At 40.7% G+C, this 21,633-nt stretch overlaps 1 protein-coding gene across 1 annotated transcript; it reads left to right on the forward strand.

Moving 5' to 3' along the window:
- Positions 1-1,932: 1,932 nt before the first annotated feature.
- On the forward strand, positions 1,933-21,569 carry COPB2 (COPI coat complex subunit beta 2). Its single transcript, XM_081006885.1, has 22 exons — positions 1,933-2,056; positions 4,784-4,921; positions 5,332-5,418; positions 6,192-6,318; positions 7,559-7,707; positions 8,169-8,315; positions 8,651-8,750; positions 10,175-10,317; positions 10,553-10,752; positions 10,937-11,047; positions 11,478-11,566; positions 11,660-11,766; positions 11,960-12,103; positions 13,021-13,151; positions 14,318-14,525; positions 14,794-14,904; positions 15,825-16,039; positions 17,627-17,719; positions 17,806-17,986; positions 18,099-18,167; positions 19,311-19,400; positions 21,242-21,569. The coding sequence occupies exons 1-22, from the start codon at positions 2,054-2,056 to the stop codon at positions 21,332-21,334; spliced, it is 2,736 nt and encodes a 911-aa protein (XP_080863011.1). The 5' UTR covers positions 1,933-2,053; the 3' UTR covers positions 21,335-21,569.
- Positions 21,570-21,633: the final 64 nt, after the last annotated feature.

Raw genomic sequence — 21,633 nt, forward strand, 5'->3', positions numbered from 1 at the left:
TTCCAACGGACATTCACCATTCTGTAGTGACTGAGTATGCTCAGTCTTTATCAGGCTGTGTGTGTGTGTTGGTGGCTCATTTTGTGTTGGCAGTTGGCACTCACTGCCTGAGTTCATTATTATTCATTCATTTAGTCATTTATTTCCATTTATGAATTGCTTCCTGTAGAAGACCTCAAAGCAAATTAACAAAATAAAAACATCCACAATGGAAACAAATATAAAACAATTAGATTTACAAAAACAAAACAATCTGATATTTTTAAAATTGTTTCAAATCCAATACAGATTCAGCATGGAATAAGAAACCTCACCTAAAAGACTTGTTAAAAAAGGAAGGACTTCAGTAGGTTCTGAAAAGACATTTGGAGGAAGGGATGATTTTTTTCTGCTGCTATCTAGCATGCAGGGTTTGAGTGTTCCTTATCTGTTCACAGCTCTTATGGATGACTGTGGAGCAGTGATATCTAAATGAAGAGCTGAGTCTTTTCTAAGTGGGATCAATGGTGTACAATTTACAGATGGATCCCTGCCATGTGGCTGCAGACTTCTGTGTTCCAACATTTGGGTCCAAAAAGCCTGTTGTCTAGATGGGTTTCGATAATGTCTGCTAAATTGATGGTTACATAGGACTGGGTTATGTGTGTGTGACCTTAACAGTTTCATGCCCCTGTTCCAGATCCCTTTATTACCCGAGTATACATCATTGTTTCCACCTGAGTGAAACATGTATTGCTTATTTTGCGTTTCGTAGTGGTATTGAGGTCAGCTGGAGTATTCTGAGGCAAGTAGGTAGAGGGAGGGAAACGAAGCAACACTTGCAGATAGAATCGCAGAATTCTAGAGTTGGTAGGTGTTATGTACTGAGTTGAACAAGATCCAAAATGCAGCAGTCTGATTGGTTCTAGAACAATAGGATTCAGAATGCAGCAGTCTGATTGGTCCTAGAACAATGGAACAGTATGATTGGTCCACAGGAGCCACCCAATCCAGCTCCAGGTGGAAGTGAATCCGCAACCTGTTTGGCCTACAGGAGAATCCCGGAATTAGCCAATCACGTGCGGCCCATTGTGTAAATAGTGTATAGAAAGCAGATATTTTGGGGGAACTATGAGCTAAATGTGGGATGCGGGTGGCGCTGTGGGTTAAACCAGAGCCTAGGACTTGATGATCAGACGGTCGGCAGTTCGAATCTCCACGACGGGGTGAGCTCCTGTTGCTCGGTCCCTGCTCCTACCCACCAAACAGTTCAAAGGCACGTCAAATTGCAAGTAGATAAATAGGTACCGCTCCAGCAGGAAGGTAAACGGTGTTTCTGTGCACTGCTCTGGTTCTCCAGAAGCGGCTTAGTCATGCTGGCCATATGACCCTGAAGCTGTACGCCGGCTCTCTCGGCCAATAAAGCGAGATGAGGGCCGCAACTCTAGAGTCGGTCACAACTGGACCTAATGGTCAGGGGTCCCTTTACCTTTACCTATGAGCTGAATAAAGAGCATGAAATCCACACTCGACTCCGAGTATATTTCTGTAGGGACCACGAGGATCATCTAGTCCAACCCCTGCAATGCAGGACTCTTTCACTTAAAGTTGGACTCAAACCCACAACCCTGAGAAAAAGAGCCTCATGCTCTACCAACTGAGCTATCCCACTTGCTACTTCGTTAAATTCAGCGAGGCTCCCCTTAACAGAGCAATCATAGCTAGTGGGAAGTCGAATTGTCCACTTAATATTCACGGGAGGTAGAAACGCGCGTGCTTTCCCCCCATTCGAACAGCGCCGAATCGAAAGCGGATAAGTCTCTCTCTATCTGTATGTGTGTGTGTCTAGACATATGCGGTCACTCTACACTTTTTGGCTACCTCTACGAACATTCCCTTCCGCTCCACCCATTGGCCGAGATAGAGGCGACTAGGCGGAAGGGCTCGTGCTCTCGCGATGTTTCCCCGTTTCTCGCGGGAACCGCCGCAGCCGGAAGCTCCACGTCGGTGAATTGGGCTGTGAGGGAGACGGGGAGCGTTGGTGGCCGCAGCCCGGACTGCGCGACCCAGAGCCATGGTGAGCTGGGCGAGGAGGGGGCTACGGCAGTGGGTCCCGAAGGCAGGAGGCCGCCTGTTTCTGCCAGGGAAGTGGGCTTGGTGGGTGGGGAGGAGCAGGCGCTGCTGGAACCGGGGAGAGAGAGGCCTGCCCGGCGGGGCCAAGGATTCCCCGTCTTTTTAAGCCGCACAGCAGGCAGAAATCCGGCAGGTGAAGTGTTTCCCGGCATGGAGGCGCCTTGACAGGAGAAGGCTCATCTGCTGATTTCTGCCTGCTTTGATTATGGGGTGGGGGATGGGGAAGGCGGTACCTGTGCTATTGCTGCCTCTCCTGAAGCTCTTAGCGGATTTACCTCTATCAAACTGTTTGCAGCTTTGGTGTTGTGCAGCGCAAAGCTCACAGCCAGCTCCTCTTTGGAGCCCATGGTTGTGTGTAGGCTCCCTTTGTTCCAGTGCTGCTGATATTCACAAGTAGCATCTGGACTGGTGGTGATGGAAGAGCTATTGGGGGTGGGGTCCGAGTGATGGTTGATGAAAGCATTTGCTGGCCACCACTTACCAGCTGTCAGCCTGTTCTCATCTGAAGATGTGTGAAAGGCGACAACCAGTGCTGCTGCTGCTGCTGCTGATTCTTCTAAAAAAAATAGTTTAGGGGTACTCTCATTTTCCTACACATATTGAAATACTGCCCCTCAATGAGGCCAAACTTTGATTCACAAAATGTTTAGGGGAATACGTACCCCTGCGTCCCCCCAGAAAAAAGCACTGCCTGCAAGCATTGCTGTACAGTAGTACCTTGGGTTACATACGCTTCAGGTTACAGACTCCGCTAACCCAGAAATAGTACCTCGGGTTAAGAACAGAAATTGCATGGGGGCGGGAGGCCCCATTAGCTAAAGTGGTACCCCAGGTTAAGAAGAGTTTCAGGTTAGGAACGGACCTCCAGAACGAGTTAAGTACAGTGGTACCTCAGGTTAAGGGACGCGGGTGGCGCTGTGGGTAAAACCTCAGCGCCTAGGACTTGCCGATTGCATGGTCGGCGGTTCGAATCCCCATGGCGGGGTGAGCTCCCGTCGTTCGGTCCCAGCTCCTGCCCACCTAGCAGTTCGAAAGCACCCTTAAGTGCAAGTAGATAAATAGGTACCGCTTTATAGCGGGAAGGTAAACAGCGTTCCGTGTGCTGCTCTGGTGCCGGTTCGCCAGAGCAGCTTTGTCACGCTGGCCACGTGACCCGGAAGTGTCTGCGGACAGCACTGGCTCCCGGCCTCTAGAGTGAGATGAACGCACAACCCTAGAGTCTGTCAAGACTGGCCCGTACGGGCAGGGGTACCTTTACCTTTACCTCAGGTTAAGAACTTAATTTGTTCTGGAGGTCTGTTCTTAACCTGAAACTGTTCTTAACCTGAAGCACCACTTTAGCTAATGGGGCCTCCCTCCCACTGTACCGCCGCTGTGCGATTTGTGTTCCCATCCTGAAGCAAAGTTCTTAACCCGAGGTAATATTTCTGGGTTAGAGGAGTCTGTAACCTGAAGTGTATGTAACCTGAAGCGTATGTAACCCAAGGTACCACTGTAATTCACACTCTTATGTATCCTGTGTACATATCTTAAACTGAGGGCTCTGCGGTATGGATAGTAAGCCGATGGCCAGGCATGTGGTTAGGGTTGCTTCCTGTATGTAGTGTCCCGTTTCATGCCTGCTGAAATGGAAGTGCATTGTCTACAACAGTCTTTCCCAATCCGTGGCCCTCCAGATGTTCTGCTGCAACTCCCATCATCCCGTTAGCCTTGCTGGCTGGGGCTCGTGGAAGTTGGAGGTGAAAACAAATGGAGGGTGAAAGTAAGCTTGCACATTTCTGGGTTTTATAAATTGTATAAATAGATTAGCTTAGATGCATCCAAGAGGGTGTGAGATTTGATCGAAGCAGTATAATAAAAATGCCAGTTATAGAGACAGATGTGTGGTCCATTTAGCCCAGTACTGCCAACTTTTACTAGCAGCATCTTCTTAGGATTCTGTTGATTTATATCAGGCAGAGGGAAGCTCGGCTCTCCAGATGTTTTGAGACTACAATTCCCACCATCTCTGACCACTGGTGCTGTTAACTAGGGATGATGGGAGTTGTAGTCCCAAAACATCTGGAGGGCCGAGTTTGCTTACGCCTGATTTATATGCTTTTAACTGGAAGAGCTTGGAGTCAAATTCATGCAGTGTGCTTTATGAGTGACCTGTGAGTTTTCCTGGATGTTTGTATATATACTAATGGGGCATCAGTTGTTTTTTTAAAAAATCCTACCTAGTACTTCTATTACACTTGCCCAAAAAAGGGCTGTGCACAAAGGGCATGAACATGCTCTTTTATCTGTGTCACTTTTTGTGAATATTGTAGCAGTATAATTTCATCCCAAACTGTTCTTTCATATCTGAAATCCTCTCACATTGCCAAAATTAGCCTAGGACTAGATATATGATGAATGTGTGTTATTTTTCACAATAATGTATTAATAAGCTGACAGCTGTTGCTGATTTTAGCATGGCCTGGGTAAATTAAATCTTTGGGCCATTCCAGAGAACAGTCTGTAAGGGAATGAATGAATGAACAGGTTTATTGCAGTCAGGCTAGTGTGAACCACTTATGTAAATATGACTGGCTGTTTAGGTCCTGTCCAAATTTCTTTCAGTATAAATATATTTAACCAGTTATTGTATGTGTTTGTAACAGCCTCATTATATTCTTCTGCTATTTAGCCTCTTCGACTTGACATAAAGCGTAAGCTAACAGCTCGATCTGATCGAGTGAAGAGTGTGGACTTGCATCCCACAGAGCCATGGATGTTGGCTAGCCTTTACAATGGTAGCGTTTGTGTTTGGAACCATGAAACACAGGTAATGTGTGATATAAAATATGTTCAGTGAAAAGTCGTAAAATGATTATTGATATTGGGGCCCAATTAAATGTGATTGGGGAGATTTGTGATCAGGACTGCTTGTGTTTTATGAAGTCACAGGGTCCTCTGGATTTGATTGGGATTGTGGTATCACATTAAGACCCTTCCCCCCACTCAAGGGCATTGAACTGTGTGGTGTATTTATTTTCCTAAGAATATTAAATTTATGAAGTGTTTGAAACATTTAGCAACTTATTTTTGTAACTTTTGTAATTTATTTATGTTTCTAGAATATTGTCCATCGTGTTCCGACAGTTGAAAAACAGCTATCTGAAATAGCTAAAGAGATTTCTAAAAAGCGTTTTTTCATGCATAAAAGTTAACATAAAATGTAAACTTTGTTTTCAGACATTAGTGAAGACTTTTGAAGTATGTGACCTACCAGTGAGAGCATCTAAATTTGTGGCAAGGAAAAACTGGGTTGTTACAGGAGCCGTAAGTTATCTTCTTTCACTAATAATGTTTTGTTGTTTATTTTGGAACCTTGAAGCTACTAATCAATTAGAGGTTTGCTTTTTGAAAAGAAGGATATTTAAGTGGTAAGAAATTCTGAATTGCAAATTTAATTGCAGAGGAACCTTATGGACTAAGGATGGTTAATGATTTTTAAGAGAGATACAGTGTGGTATAAGGTGCTATATTAGCAAAAATATAGGTATACAGTCCACTAAAGCAGAGGTGGTGAACCTGCGGCCTTCCAAATGTTGTTGGGCTTCAGCTCCCATTAGGCCCAGCCAGGATGACCAGTAGTCATGCATGATGAGAACTGTAGTTCAGCAACAACTGGAGGACCAGTTGTTTTCCTATCTCTGCACTAAAATATATGCAAAGTGATGCTAGACGTTACCTTTTATTTTTTTAAATGTATCTTTCTGTATGAGGGAAGCTTAGAAACAAGTTTAATAAAAACAATGCAAGATCAAAACCAGTAAAGTTGTGAGTTGTGTTCCATTCACACAGTGGGACTTCCCTTTCTTCTCCTGTCCCTGCACGTCGCCTAAATCTGCTCTAGAGAGTCCCCCAACTCTTTGGAGCAGGTTTTGAGAGTGCATGGGTGGGACACAGAGGAGAGAAGGGAAAGCTCCATTGCACAAATAGAAGTCTGATGCCCAAGCAGAATGGCAGCATTAGATACAATCCTTTATTTGGAAGTGGAAATTCAGTTTTCATTTATAGAGAAGCTGATTTTTATTGGACTTTTCTCATAGGATGACATGCAAATTCGGGTTTTCAACTACAACACTTTGGAAAGGGTTCACATGTTTGAAGCACACTCAGATTATATCCGCTGCATTGCTGTGCATCCTACACAACCTTTCATTCTAACTAGCAGTGGTAAGAGTTTAATTTTATTACTAAATGTTATTTTAATGAGTTATTCTTTCTTAGCAGCGTCTTTAGAATTTTGTAAGAAAATAAGCTGTGTACCTCCTTGAAGTAGCAAATATTTTAGCGACTGCAGAACTTGTAACAAGATTGCTGCAGAATCCTATCCGAAGCTATAGAACAGGGTTGACAAAACTTTAGCCATCCAGATGTTGCCAAGTTATAATTGCACAACTGTTGTCCATGCTGGTTGTGGCTGGTGGGAGTTCTAGTTCTACAGCATCTGGATGGCCACAAGTTAGTCATCCCTGATTAGAACTACATCCATATTAGCTGGTTTATTGTCTCATAGTCTTCCTATTTATGTTGTTTTATATCTTAAGTGCCCCAGATCTTTGTTTCCATTATATGCTAGTCCCATTTTAACATAAACCCAGTTTCTTCTTACAAAACATAAGTATTTATGGTTCTCAAGCATCTGTATTCAGTTATCCAGTTCACTGTGGTAGGATGTAGTCAAACTTCAAAGAATTTAAATGTATGCTGCTGCTGCTGATAATGATGATGATGCATATCTATGCAACATAAAACTCTCATTATGGGGATACAAAACTAGGGCCCTCTACATTTTGCTTGCCTTCAACTCCCACCAACCCCAGCTAGCATGACCAAAGGTCAGCCATGATAGGAATTGCACCTCAACAACATCTGGTGGGCCACAGATTTCCCATCCATGCTCTAGAAAGAATATGTCATAGAAGTATTTGATTAAGAATAAAACTTGACCAAACAGCAGCAGCTCAGTATCTGAAAGAGAAACAATGCATGCTTTCCTGTGGCACATCTGAATATAACAGTAGTTTGGGGCTGGGGGAGGGGACTTAGCTGTGAACCTTTTTGGGGGGCCAGGTAGGATCAGAGAGAAACACCCTCTGCCAGGTTATGTCTAGGAAAAAGAGGAAGGGAGTGCTGTCAGAGCAATGGCACTTAGGCATGATGCTGTCCCGCTGGCATATTTCATATTAAAGAGGAGAGTGGGACTGCTAAACAGGTTACTGCAAATTTGATATCACTAGAATGAGTAGACTCTTGAAAAGTGATTTTGTAAAGATAAGCTTTTCAGCCATATTGAACTCTTCAGGTAGATGTTCAGGGAAACAAAAGAAAAAAAATAGTCTTAGGTTATCACTATTTTTCTTTCCCTTTGGTGCTTATGAAGTGCATAATGGAAGGTTTTTTTCTCTCCTAGATGACATGCTTATTAAGCTGTGGGACTGGGATAAAAAATGGTCCTGTTCTCAAGTGTTTGAAGGGCATACTCATTATGTGATGCAGATTGTCATAAATCCTAAGGATAATAATCAGTTTGCTAGTGCCTCCTTGGACAGAACAATCAAGGTAGAGTGATTTCTTACTGGAAAATCAGAATTTTAAATTTAAAGTGAAATGCTCTTCTTATATTGTAGGTGCTTAACAGCTGCTTGGAGGATATAGCATAAACTGTATTTTGAGTCATTTTAATACTCTGGGAAGATTATTATTTTTTATTTATCTGCACCAGTATGCATCCAATACAAAGGTTGGTGCACATGATACACTTGTAGTGCAGATTGTGCTCAAAATAGTGTGATCCCTGGGTTTAACTTTTGATCTGCTTATCGTAGGGGTTATTGTCATCACACAGAATTTGGATGGGACAGAATCTGCCCCAGGATTTAACAAAGGCTTCTAATCATATTGCTCCCTTTGTCTTCTGTTCTAAACACATGAAATTAGCCAATAGTGATATGTGAAGGTTTGACAAAGGCTTCCTGGGTTTCATTAGACCCGGTCACCAATCATTTTCATATTCTTGCAAGGTGTGGCAGCTTGGTTCTTCATCACCCAACTTCACTTTGGAAGGCCATGAGAAAGGCGTAAATTGCATTGATTACTACAGTGGAGGTGACAAGCCGTACCTAATTTCTGGAGCAGATGACCGCCTTGTAAAGATCTGGGACTATCAGGTATGTTGTGTCCTACTACTCCTATACCATTTATTTGCATAATATTGAAAAAGCAAAAATGTTATGGTTTTTTGTTTTTTAAATCAAGTATATGAATATTTTTTTTCATTGGCCGTATTCCGTTGAAGATTATTATATTTTGCTGGAAGCCACTCAGAGTGGCTGGGGCAACCCAGTTAGATGGGTGGCAAATAAGTAATAAAGTTGTCATCAGAAAGGTCTAGTTAGGTACTTTGTAACTGTCATTCAATTTTTGGTTTATAACATTTATCATATGTTAAAGAGTGCTATCAAGTCTTTGTATCCACAGCTTCATTTCTTTTCTCCCTTTGCAGAATAAAACATGTGTGCAAACTCTTGAGGGTCACGCACAAAATGTGTCCTGTGTTAGTTTCCACCCTGAGCTTCCCATCATCATCACTGGCTCTGAAGATGGTAAATTCAATCATTTCTCAATTCTTTTTAGAGTGCCAGTTTATTTCCTTATGGGGGTTTTCTGTAGCAGTGAGAACTTAACATCTCACCAAAGCTTGACATGAGCATTTTTTTCTTTCAGATGCTTACAAATTACTTGAGACAATTAGAAATAGTCCTGTTATAGTTTGTATAGATGCGTTGCAGAGCCAAAGTGTAGGCTTGTTAATGGGTTTCTTTGTGAACTGTTTTCATTTACAGCTCCTTTATTCGAGGAGCATTATAAACAAAAGTGAAATATACCTAGAGACCGTGAGTTTTAATATGCATGGAGGCTTAAAAGGGGTATAATTACAAATAAATATGAAATGCAAGAAGGGTAGAATTGTTCCATGAGAGATATTTCCATTGCACAGATTTAAATTCTTTTCAGTTAGAAATGTCTGAGAAGTGATAAACAAATGCTTAATACTCTGATTGGAAAATACTTATCTTTTATATAAAGACTGGAGAAGGCAGCCTGGCCACAGTCATTCATGCTATGGCAACATCCCTCTGGGACTTCTCTAATGCATTTCTTGTTAGACTGCCTTGAAAAATGTACAGAAGCTACTGATGGTTCAAAATGCAGCAGTTACTTCTAATTGGGACTGCAGTAACTGATGATAATTAGGTTCAGGCATTTGTAAGTCATTTAAACGAAAAAGGGGGTGCTGCTAGAACCATACGCCCCCTCATCATTTTTGATGCCCTCCACAAATTGGAGGACAGTTATCTGAAGCAGGGAACCTCCTGCACACGTGATGGTTATCTACACAGTTGTAAAACGTGCAGGGAGCCTCCACAGGTACAAGGGAGCCTTCCTACTCCAGAATATGCCCCCTCCCAACTCATGGAAGGCAACAGAAAACTGAGGGGCGGTGGATCTATTGTTCTCGTCCTCACAGCTCCTGTGCCCCCCCCCAATGTATTGTACACAGGTTACAAACACCTGGAGAGGGCAGTTGTGCAAGTTTTATTGAGTATCTGTTTGTTTCTGGGTCCAGTTCAAAGTGCTGGTTCTATCCGGCTATGTTCTCCTGCAGGGGAGCACAGGATAGAGAGCTTTTTCAGGTACGGCACCACACATGTGGAATCACCTGGCCCAATAGCTGCTTGCCTTTCTGTGGACAATGGAAACATAAATCTTCAGAAAAGTTTTTGATGATGCTTTTGTTCTTTTATTTCATTATGATTCTGCTCCTTTATGTATTTAGGTGATTTGTGCAGTTTACATATTTGTTGCATTTTATTTTGTAGTTTTATTCTTTGTCCTTTATGTAACCCAGTTTTGCACAGGGTATGAAACAGTGTATTAATAATCATGATTGGGGGTTGGGTTCCTCCCCCCCCCCCCTCTGAAGTATCTAAGTAATGCTGAATGCGATAACTCTGCCACTGCATAGGAACTGTTCGGATTTGGCATTCAAGCACTTACCGTTTGGAAAGTACTCTGAACTATGGCATGGAAAGGGTGTGGTGTGTGGCGAGCCTGAGAGGATCAAATAATGTGGCTCTGGGATATGATGAAGGTAGCATCATTGTTAAGGTATGTGCCTTAGAAAATATTTAACTGTGCTAGATGTCCACTAGTGGAATAATTACTTGGCATATTATTATTAAATAATTGGGGTCATTGCAGAGGACACCAGTCTTATTTGTAGTAAGTGCATTGGAGAATAAACTGTTGGTTGTCAACATCAAAAGGTTTTTAAGCAAATTGGTTTATTAGTTACATTGACTATTGTATACATCTACTCTCCTCATACTTCTTTCCTTGCTAGCTTGGCCGTGAAGAGCCAGCCATGTCAATGGATGCTAATGGCAAGATAATTTGGGCTAAGCATTCAGAAATTCAGCAAGCTAATCTGAAAGCAATGGGGGATGCTGAAATCAAAGACGGAGAGAGACTGCCACTTGCTGTGAAAGATATGGGCAGCTGTGAAATATATCCTCAGACTATTCAGCACAATCCCAATGGGCGGTAAGGGATTTCTTTTTCCGAAGATAAAAACTTAAACCTGTTCATTAATTTTAAATTCTGTTTAGGACCAGAGACACTGTATGTGCGTATCTTTCTGATCAGGCTTTTCTGAGTTTTACAAGTCTTACACAAACCTTCCTTGCATACTGTAATTTACATTTCTTTTGTGTTTACTACCTTACAGGTTTGTAGTAGTGTGTGGGGATGGTGAATACATCATTTACACAGCTATGGCACTGAGAAACAAAAGCTTTGGTTCCGCTCAGGAGTTTGCATGGGCACATGATTCTTCAGAGTAAGTCCTTTGTGCTTTGTTTAATCTTAACTTTTTGTTAATATTATGACGCTTTGTTTTGGACTATGAACAGCAATTGTCTTTGCATAGCTCTTTGGTCTGCTGTTGTTGTTTTTTTAAAAAATTCAGTATGAAATATAAAAAGTGAAACCAACAGTTTTTGTAGTGGCTGCATCCCAATTCAGTTTATGGCGTAGTTGGAGGCAAAGACACATGGCCTGTGGACTGCATCCAGTCAATTTAAGCCTTATTCCAGCCGTCCTTTCACACCTGATTTGGCAAAAGGGGAATAACCTGTCTATACAAGTCTGCAAGAGAACATTGGCAGAATCTATATGGCCAGTGTGCCAGGATTGACTGCTTCTGGCCTTGTTTGTTAATCTTGCTGAATAAGAGCTTGGTTCTACTGAAATCTTTTGTTTGTGTGCAGGTATGCAATCAGGGAAAGCAACAGCAGTGTCAAGATATTTAAAAACTTCAAAGAGAAGAAGTCTTTTAAACCTGACTTTGGAGCAGAAGGCACGTTATGCATTTTATCTTCTGTACTCATCTTAGCTAGTTTTAAACACTGTCCAGAAAGCTTCTAATTTCTTCTGCTTGTGTCCCCTGAAGGTATCTACGGCGGTTTCTTGCTGGGTGTCCGATCTGTCAATGGCCTGGCATTTTACGACTGGGAAAATACAGAATTGATACGCAGAATTGAAATCCAGCCCAAACATGTGAGTTTTGTTCCAATTGAAACTTGCTGATTAATTAAAGCTCACCTTGCTAGGTCAGCTGCTGTTAATTATGAAACTTTTGGAGTCTTAAAACAAAACTAGTGTGCTCTATCTCTTTTGGTGCCACAATAGGCTTAATTTGTCTTCTAATCTGAGCCCAAACCTTAAAGGTTATTGCATTGTTTTGATATAGATTTTCTGGTCTGACTCTGGTGAGCTTGTCTGCATAGCCACTGAAGAATCTTTCTTCATTCTGAAGTATCTTTCTGAAAAAGTTGCAACAGCCCAAGAGACACATGAGGGAGTCACTGAAGATGGCATTGAAGATGCCTTTGAGGTAACTACACTTAATGATTAATAGGCATTTTGGATCTGATTCTGTCTTTTAAACCATTTATACTGCTGTCAACTAACAGACTAGCCATGTGATATAAGGAGAATGTGGAAATTGACAAGATAGATTGACTTGGAAGATTAGCTTTGGGACACACATGGTCATTTTAAATCATTTAGATCCTGTTTTCTCTAAAGAAATCAAAGTGGTATACAATAAAAATAAAAACAGTGTAAAATGATATACAATTGACAATATAATACAATATAACATGATAGCAGCATAAATACTTATGAGGTCTCTAAAGCCTAATTGAAAAAGAAACAATTTAATTGTTCTCCTAAACATCAGCAGCAAGGGAACCATATTAAGATGTTAATAAGGCTTCATGTAAATAAGAATCTTACAGCTGTCTTGATCTGTATAGAGCAGGGCTGGGGATCCTGTGGCCCTCCAGATGTTGTTGGACTCCATCCCCTATCATTCTGACCATTGGCCATGCTGGCTAAACTTAATGGGAGTTTGGAGTCCAAAAATAGCTGGAAGGTCACATTCCTGGTTCAGAATATTTTGTTGACAACAAAGTTAGTGAATGAACTTTGTTCTGTTGGATTTTAAAAGATCGTTAGGCTACTTTGTACATATATGGCACATGGAACTTCTTGTACCATATCCCACTACTAAGGGAACTGTGGTAAGTAGGGAATTTGAACTTTTGTTAATCTTATCTGTGTTGTAGTAGAAGAGGTTTTTTTGGTGGATCAGTATTTTAAGCTGAGCTTCTATTAATATGGGACTCTTCATCACTAAGCCTATGGAGTTGACCCATTTATATAATTAAACTCTTTTATTGGACCCAGTGACTATGGAGAGTTTAGTAAACAAGATTGTCCTAAGCCTAAACACCTTTGTTTCTCCAGGTCCTTGGTGAAATTCAAGAGATTGTGAAAACGGGGCTGTGGGTAGGCGACTGTTTTATTTATACCAGTTCTGTGAACAGACTGAACTACTACGTTGGAGGAGAAATCGTCACCATTGCACATTTGGACCGGTGAGTGTTCAGCTATTCATCAGATATAGTTCTAATTGATATGAAATTTGCATATATTTTAAAATTTTCTATATGGAGGTTTTATGATGGCCTATATTTGTAATGCCTAATAAGGGTTTGTAATGCCTAATAAAGGTTTGGCAAAGTAAGATATGAAATTATTGCTATTAAGTGTAGCATGTTCTACTTCTTTGATAGTTCAATGCACATTGAGCAGAGTTCTGTGGCAAGAAGTAATTATTGTGCCAGTGATGGGCAGAAATTTGGTCCTTAAGTAAGAAGCTATTTAGAGTGTAAATCTGACTGCGTAGCTTTTGTGTTGCCCATGTAACCTGCTTCTTGAAGATTCTTTTGTCTTTCAGATATGGCACTAAGACAAGTGTGGGCTAAACTTTAAGATCACATACTAAGCTAGGTGTGGCCCTCTAGATATTGTTGAACTACAACTCCTAGCAGCCCTGGCAATCACGGTCAATGGCCAGCGATGATAGGAGTTGTAGTTCAGCAACGTCTGGAGGGCCAAAGTTTCTCTATACTGGTGCTAAGCCATAAATTCTTCCTATCCGTCACTGCTGTTATCTCCAGTGTGTTACTACTTAAGGAAATGGAAGAGTTTCAGAAATTCCTTTGAGGTGGGGTGGGTCTCCTCAGTGATCTGGAGTTTCTGTACCTCAGCATACTCACAGTTTGATAGAGACTCACTATCCTTAGCATATCAGTCCAATTCAAGTGAATTACATAATTTCCTGATAATTCAGCGTGCAATCTTAAGGACTGTGATGTTGATGGCTAGGGGAGTGCAGGTTAGGATGGTGTGTTAATGGCTCTCTTCTGGCCAACAGGAGTGCTGGTGGTTGTAAGACCATTGCTATTGCCCATGCTAGTAGAATGCTGCTGCCAGCCGTTGTTCTACCAGCAGTGGAAAGCAAAGCATCCCAGTTGGGTCCTTGTGCCTCTCTGCTACCCCAGCCAGGATCTGATGCACTAAATATACTGAAGAACCAGCCCATCACCATCTTCCCCAGCCGGTGGAGCTTGGGATGTGGTGGTTCAACTGCCACTTTGCTGTTTGTTGCTCCACATTAGGATCACTCTGCCAGATGATTTCTCGGACTGAAGTTATTCTAATGAATGCAATCTCTCTCTCCCACCCCCTTTCCTTAAAGGACAATGTATTTACTTGGATATATCCCCAAAGACAACAGACTTTACCTTGGTGACAAAGAACTGAACATAGTGAGTTACTCCTTGCTAGTCTCGGTGCTAGAGTATCAAACTGCCGTGATGAGGAGAGACTTCAGTATGGCTGACAAAGTTCTTCCCACAATTCCAAAGGAACAGAGGACCAGAGTTGCACACTTCCTTGAGAAGCAGGTGAAAACATTTGGCACATTCTATCAAATTAATCTTTGGTCAACAAATATAGATTAAAATACTGGAATTGGAAATGGCTGCAAGTTTAATTTGGCAGGGGTGGACATATCTATTAGGCCCTTAAATGCTCTTAAATACAAGGTAAATAATCATGGTGTGTTGTTTTTTGGCTTGTGTAAAAAGGGAGATGTATTTGTGTATCAATTTTTGCTGTGGTTTGCTAAGAAGATTCCTTCACTAATGTCTTTTTTATTATTATAATATTCAGGGCTTCAAACAGCAAGCACTCGCAGTATCTACAGACCCAGAACACCGCTTTGAGCTTGCTCTTCAGCTTGGTGAACTTAAGATTGCATATCAGCTTGCAGTGGAAGCAGAGGTATGCTGACACCATTTTAGAAACACAAAATGAATTACCAACGTCCATGTTAAGATGCAGAAGAATAGTCTCTTATGAAAGAAATGTTTTGGCTATAAAGGTCCAGCTGTAGCAGCAAAACGGAATACCTACACCTGCCCCACCTGCAATAAAACATGTCTCTCCTGTATTAGTCTCTGCAGCCACAGCAGGTGCTGTAACTCTCCAGGGTTTGACTTTACCCTCAAAGGTGCATTCTTCCATTGTCTCTCGAGACAAATGGATGCCAGCAATAAAGGTGCAAAGTTAACCTGGTTGTTTAGTGTCAAGGCTGAACTGAATTTAATGGAATCTGTGTAAAATATTGATTGCCCACTGAAGTTCTAGAATTCCTGATTTTTATATTATTGTAAAGCATTAAACAAGATTATTTGATATGATTTCTGTCTGTAATGCTGAAGTGAGAGCAAGATAGCTTTCCCCAGATTTTGACAGCAGCAAGCAGCTTAATTCAAGTGTTTTTTAAAATATATTTTCTGTTTTGCTGCTAATCTGGAGTATCTGACTAGATTGCTTGAATGATGTTTCAGTGGTATAAGATAGTCCACATGTCTAGGATAGTCTCAAGGTTCATAGTTTTTGGTTCACAGAGCATAGTTTGAAAATACTGAGGGTGATCTGGGCAGTGAGAAGTTTTCTGTGGGCTAACCAAGAGTTAATTTTTAGAAGAGGCATACCCGTAGTTCTTGGATGTCCAAATAGTGCAATAAGTATCTTCTCTTAAGGCATGACCATGTGCTTTGAATGAAACATTCAGTGCAAGTGGGGAACTATAGATGAGAAAGCTGAGATAAAAAACCTAACTGGGCTAAATTTAGTCTAAATAGGCTTCAGAACAATGTCAAACATGGCTGATGTGGAATTGCTCTCTGTTTACGCAGTCTGAGCAGAAGTGGAAGCAGCTGGCTGAGCTTGCTATCAGTAAATGCCAGTTTGGCCTTGCCCAAGAGTGCCTGCACCATGCGCAAGACTACGGTGGCTTACTGCTGTTGGCCACAGCTTCAGGAAATACCAGCATGGTGAACAAGCTGGCCGAAGGGGCAGAAAAAGATGGGAAGAACAATGTCGCCTTTATGAGCTACTTCCTGCAAGGAAAGTAAGTAGCAAATAATCTCTCATCTATACTAGGGGTGGCTAATCCCCAAACTTTTATGTGGGCCCTGAATGCACACACACCCTTGGCAAATTTTTGATGGTGATATCATCATCATCATCATTTTATTTTGCTGATGTGGTTTCCTACTGTTGCACTTGACTTGTTTCTGCAGAGAACTGCCCCCAAATTGCGTTGGCATTAGTTCTTCTTTCCCAGATTTACAGTGCTTTCTGAATCACTCAGCAGTAGTAATCTTTTTCTGCTGCTGCTGGTTCAGACAGCTGAGTTGTGTTGACTGACAAAAGATCTGACCTCTGGTCATTCTGCAGAGCAGCCAAAAGCTTTTGCAACTGTCTGAGTTAGCAGCTGATTAGAAGAAACCAGGAACAAATGGCAGTAGTAGTGGGCAGTTTAAAAATTATTATTATTACTTATAAAGTTATTAATAAGTACCTGAAACAGAGGGGGGAGGAGGATGGAAACCAACAAGGAAAGGTGGTCAATGAGATCCTTTAATTCTGAGAGAGCCAGCATTGGAAAGACAATAAAATGGATTATGACTTAAATGGACATGGGAAAGGCTGTGGGTGCAAGGGAATGGATTCACTTATGAGGGAAGATGGAGATGGAAAGTAAAGAAGTGCATGTGTGCAGGATCCAACATTGAAGGCTGTTTAAAAAGAAAATCCAGAGTTTATCCATTGTCTGTGCAATAGAACCTCTCTATGCAAAAGTCCTGTGTACTCTCAATTTATTAGTTTTGGCTTTCTTAGATTTGAGGGAAATCTAAGAATGGTCTACAGGATGTAACAGTGGTGTTAATTATGTTTCCTGCGATGTTTATTGCAAAACTATATACCATGAAGAGGCCCGGGGAGTATGTCTGGCACAATAGCATCAAAAGCTGCTTGCCAGTGCCAGTATAAGACCTACATACATCATTTTATTTGTATGCCACTTTTCCATAGTTAAAACTATGCTCAAGGCAGCTTACAACATGAAAAAATACATAATTACAAATGTAACAAAAGTAATCATAAAAAAATAAATAAAACATCAAAAGGTACACAAGCAAATCAAACTGTTTCCCAACATAAATTGTAATCTAAAGCAAAGATAAAATTAATATAAATAACAGCAACACCCCAAGCCCCTAAACAGTACCCCAGTCCAAGAATCTATTCAAAAGCCTCAGCTTTTGTACTTGGAGTCAGTCAGGGTCTTGCCCTCCCAGTCCAGGTGGAAAAAGGCCTGCAAGGTCTTTCAGCACTCACAGCCAAGATGGTATAAGAGAACAACCTGTTTCCTCTAAGAAACCTTAGCAGCTTTATGCCTGATCCTATGTAGTTGCTTCATAGGATCAGGGCATTAGACATTCATTAGCCTTTAAAACCACATTGCCAGTAACGTTGAACACAATGGTTTGATATTAGTATAATCCTCTGATTATTACTATTGTCACATTTGTGTTATACTCCAGTAATGGGTACATTTTAAAAACTAGATTTTACTTTTATTTTTGCTTTGTTTTATTTAGCCAAACCCAAACAAATGAAAATGTGACTTTCTTTAAATGTACCATTGTAGGCTTGACAGTTGTCTTGAGCTGTTGATTAAAACCGGACGGTTACCAGAAGCTGCTTTCCTAGCACGAACATATTTGCCGAGCCAAGTTTCAAGGTAACTTTGAAGTGTTAGTGTGTGTTTTGTAAAAATATTTTGCTTATAATGGAGGTGCTTGCAATGACCATCTGTTCCATCAATAGGGTTGTAAAACTGTGGAGAGAAAATCTCTCTAAAGTCAACCAGAAAGCTGCAGAATCACTTGCTGATCCCACAGAATATGAAAACTTGTTCCCTGGATTAAAGGAAGCTTTTGTTGCTGAAGAATACATCAAGGCAACACAAACTGATTTGCGGCCAGCCAATAAATATCCCCTAGTCACTGTAAGTAAATACAAGTTATGAACAATTTCATATAAAATCTGGCATGACCTTGAGAATTATTTAGTGTCAGCAAAAGTCTCTACTCACATGATATATTCTCTGTCTTTGGTAGCCAAATGAAGAGAGAAACATACTGGAAGAAGCTAAAAGTTTCACACCAAAAATAGGGGAAGCATTGCAGGTCAGTGTTAATGAAATTCTGGAGTAAGAGTTATCTCCACTAAATGTTCAAAATCCTGTGGCTTTTTATGGACTGTTTAAAAAAACAAAACTGAGCCATTTAGATTGTCCGTCCTCTTTATAGTTTACATTTACTTTGGTGACAAGCAATTGCTCTGTAATTGTGTTCTTTTCATACCATGTTACCTTAATATAGAAACTGTTATGGATAGCATTGGCACTTAGATGCATGCAGATAATTCTGTTGCTGTCAGTTTTCCTGATTTCTGTGTCTGAATAAATCGGTTGTCTTCCTGAACATTGCTGCATTTCTTCCCATCACAGTTGCTTTCAGCACTTTGAAATAGCCCTGAGCAACAGCTCTAAAATTCTTAGTTTTCTTTTTATTATTTATCGCTTTATGAGGCCATCCACATATACTTCACAACATCTAAGAAGATTGTCCTTCTAGGCTAAATTTTGAGAGCAAGGGAGAAGGAAGGGTAGCAAGAAAGGAATGGCGAGCAAATGTTGCACATTCCAGGAATGAGAGACCTGGTTCACGTCACAATAAACTATAGTTTCTTGTAATGAGAATGCTCAGGCTTGAATGTTCTGCTCCAACAACCTGATAGAAGTTTAGATCAGTTTTGAACATTTTGCAGTTTTCCATTACATCTAATTATGTGCAGCTGTGGTTAGTTCCAACCAAAGTTAATTCAAATAAACCAGGATCTGAAACTAGCTTTGAGATCCTGGTATGTTAACTGTGGTTAGGGCAAAGCTGTACCTATTTAAATATAACCAGACATTTTAAGCTTCCTTCCCTATTGAGTGTGTGTTAGAAAAATGGGTAGCTCACTAGAGTTTATTTTTGTCACAAGCAGGCCATTATTTGGTATGTCATCTGAACAGGGCGAGTGTCAATTAGATCAGGAGTTCTAAGGGCAATAGGTAAGATTGTAGAAACAATGTCTTAATGGAACAAAATGGTACATAGTCTTTCCATATGCTGCCTTCTCTTGAATTTGCTTTTGTGTAGGGCTAATACTACATGCTTTCTTGCTGAATCCATTTCTTTGGGTTACGCAACCTAAGAATGGGATCCAGTTTTTCCTTATATGAGCCTTATCAAATATTTAAATATTTCCTTTTTCGTCATAAGGATTCAGAAGAGGAAGAACTAGTTCCTAAGCCTGTGATAGTGCCTCCGGTTGCAGGGAAGGACCCAATTGAAACAATAAAAGATGAAAAGGTAAAAGCTCAAGTGCACCATGAAAAATCCTAAAACTGGGAAGGTTCTAATCCCAGTAGCAATTCTTATTTCTCTTGTTCCAAACTGTCATTGGAAGTTTCAAAATTAGAGGTTTTTCTACAAGCTATACAGAATAAGAGTAAGTCAGCAGAGCTTTAGATTCAAGATTGGCGATAGCAAATCTCCCTCTGTGTAATAAACTGGCACATGAGGCGAAGCTTGGTTTAGTTACTTTTGCAATGTACGAACATTAAAGGCAGATCATTTGGGGAGTGAGACAATCTAGAATTCTACCATTACATTTCCATTCTGCATAAAACAATTCAGTGACAAGCTAACTCCATTCTGCAATTTCCCCCACTTTGCTCACTTTCCTATGTTACCTTTTTCTTGTGAAGTATAGCCTTTGAGATCAGATTTGTACTTGAGAGCTCTTGAGAGAATAACACTTTCGCCAGTGTGGCTAAATGTTAATCTGACCTCTTTAGGGAAGTTTGCCATTGGATTGATTTCCTCTTAATTTAATATAGAAACTTGTGCTTAGTAGTTGTTTACATTTCTGATCAGTACATCACAGTACATTCTTACTGCATGCTCTTGGCTGCAATCAGATTTTGTTTAGGATGGGTGTTCTTAACTTGGGCACATGAAGCTTGTTTGCAGAGTGTGTGCTAAAAAGAATGCTTCCTTCAACTTTCTCCCACATATCCCTAATGTGTTTATACACCATGATCAAATTGGACTGCAAAACTGAACGTTCTCTAACTCTTTCCAGCAAGATAGGTATTTGTGATATCCAAGATTAGTCATATTCACAGTAGATCCATTGAAGTCAGTGGACTTAAGTCATGCCCAGAGTATGACTAGTGTTGGATATTGCCCCTTATCTTGTCAGCTAAAGCCATAGGTTTCAGGCTTGAACCTAGCTGCATAAAAACTTGAATTCTTCCATTCAGCTTGTTAGGTTTTGGTTCTTTAGGACAGAATCCTGTGTTGCACAAGTAGGTTTCCAGTTGTGCCACAGGACTTGCCTTCCTCTCCTCCCCCATTTCTGCTCCAGAATCCCAAAGCAGATTGAAAGTGTGTAGGAGGCAGTGAAGTCCCATTGTGTGAGCAGAAGTCCATTCCCATATGTGTGACAGCAGTAGATACAACCTTAAAGTAGTTATATCAGCATGCAAACCTACTTCTCAAGGAAGTCCTTATACAGATGCAGCTCATTGTCAATGCTTTGTATCAAAGCCAGTCACTGATATTTGTGTTACAGAGATAGTGACTATCCTAACAGAACACAGGATATCTTTGATAAAACCAATCTTGCAAATAACCTTGTTTTAATCTTGCTGCTGACTTGCTGTACTGTACCAAACCCTGCCCCATCCTCATCTCTACTGCCTAGGTAAATTTACTTCTGCTTGTGGAATGTGTAATATTTTAGATATTAATGTAAATACTGCCCCATTATACAGCCTCTAAAACTTCCTTAATCACCATTGCTCAGAGTGTTTGGAGATGTGTTCTAGGTTTCACAATTCTTTATGAAGTCAGAAGCAAGTTACTCATCCTCTTCCTTCAACATACAGATCGTACATTGGTTTAAATCAGAGTTGCCTATTATACCCCAATTTGGGGGCTGTGTTTTATAATAAGCAAATATATCTAGCAGGCCCATAGTTGTTTAGGATGGTGGTAGCAGGATAGTCCAATATCACTAAAAAGCAGTAGTTGCAGCATTTCAACTTGCAGAAATGAAATAAGTAGTTCCCAGTAAGTAGTTCTTTAGCAATGATAGATGCATGGTATTTAGTAAGCCATTTTCTTCTATGTACTTCCTGCCACAGGCATTACTGGAGCTGGATGAAGACTTGGATAACTTAGACCTGGAGGATATTGATACTACCGATATTAATTTGGATGAAGAGATGTCTGACTGATTTTTTTTTTAAATGACCAAATTTCTTACAAATTTCTTTCCCTAAACTTCATTTACTGCAGTCTTCATGGTGGAAAGAAGCTTGGTTTTTATATGCAAGCTGGATCAAGTAAGTAGGGTTAGACCTGTGAAATGCATTGCAGTATCTATTTCTGTTGTGTAGAACTCCTTAGATACTATTCCAAGCTCTTGTCACATGAAGACCATGCCTTGTAATAAATGTCTTTTAAAATGTAGTTTCCCTTTTAATGTTTTGATTACTAAGTATTGTACCCACAAAACTATTCGATATGACAAGTT

The sequence above is a fragment of the Podarcis pityusensis genome (assembly GCF_964106645.2).
Source record: "Podarcis pityusensis genome assembly, chromosome: 5".
NCBI classification, from domain to species: domain Eukaryota; kingdom Metazoa; phylum Chordata; class Lepidosauria; order Squamata; family Lacertidae; genus Podarcis; species Podarcis pityusensis.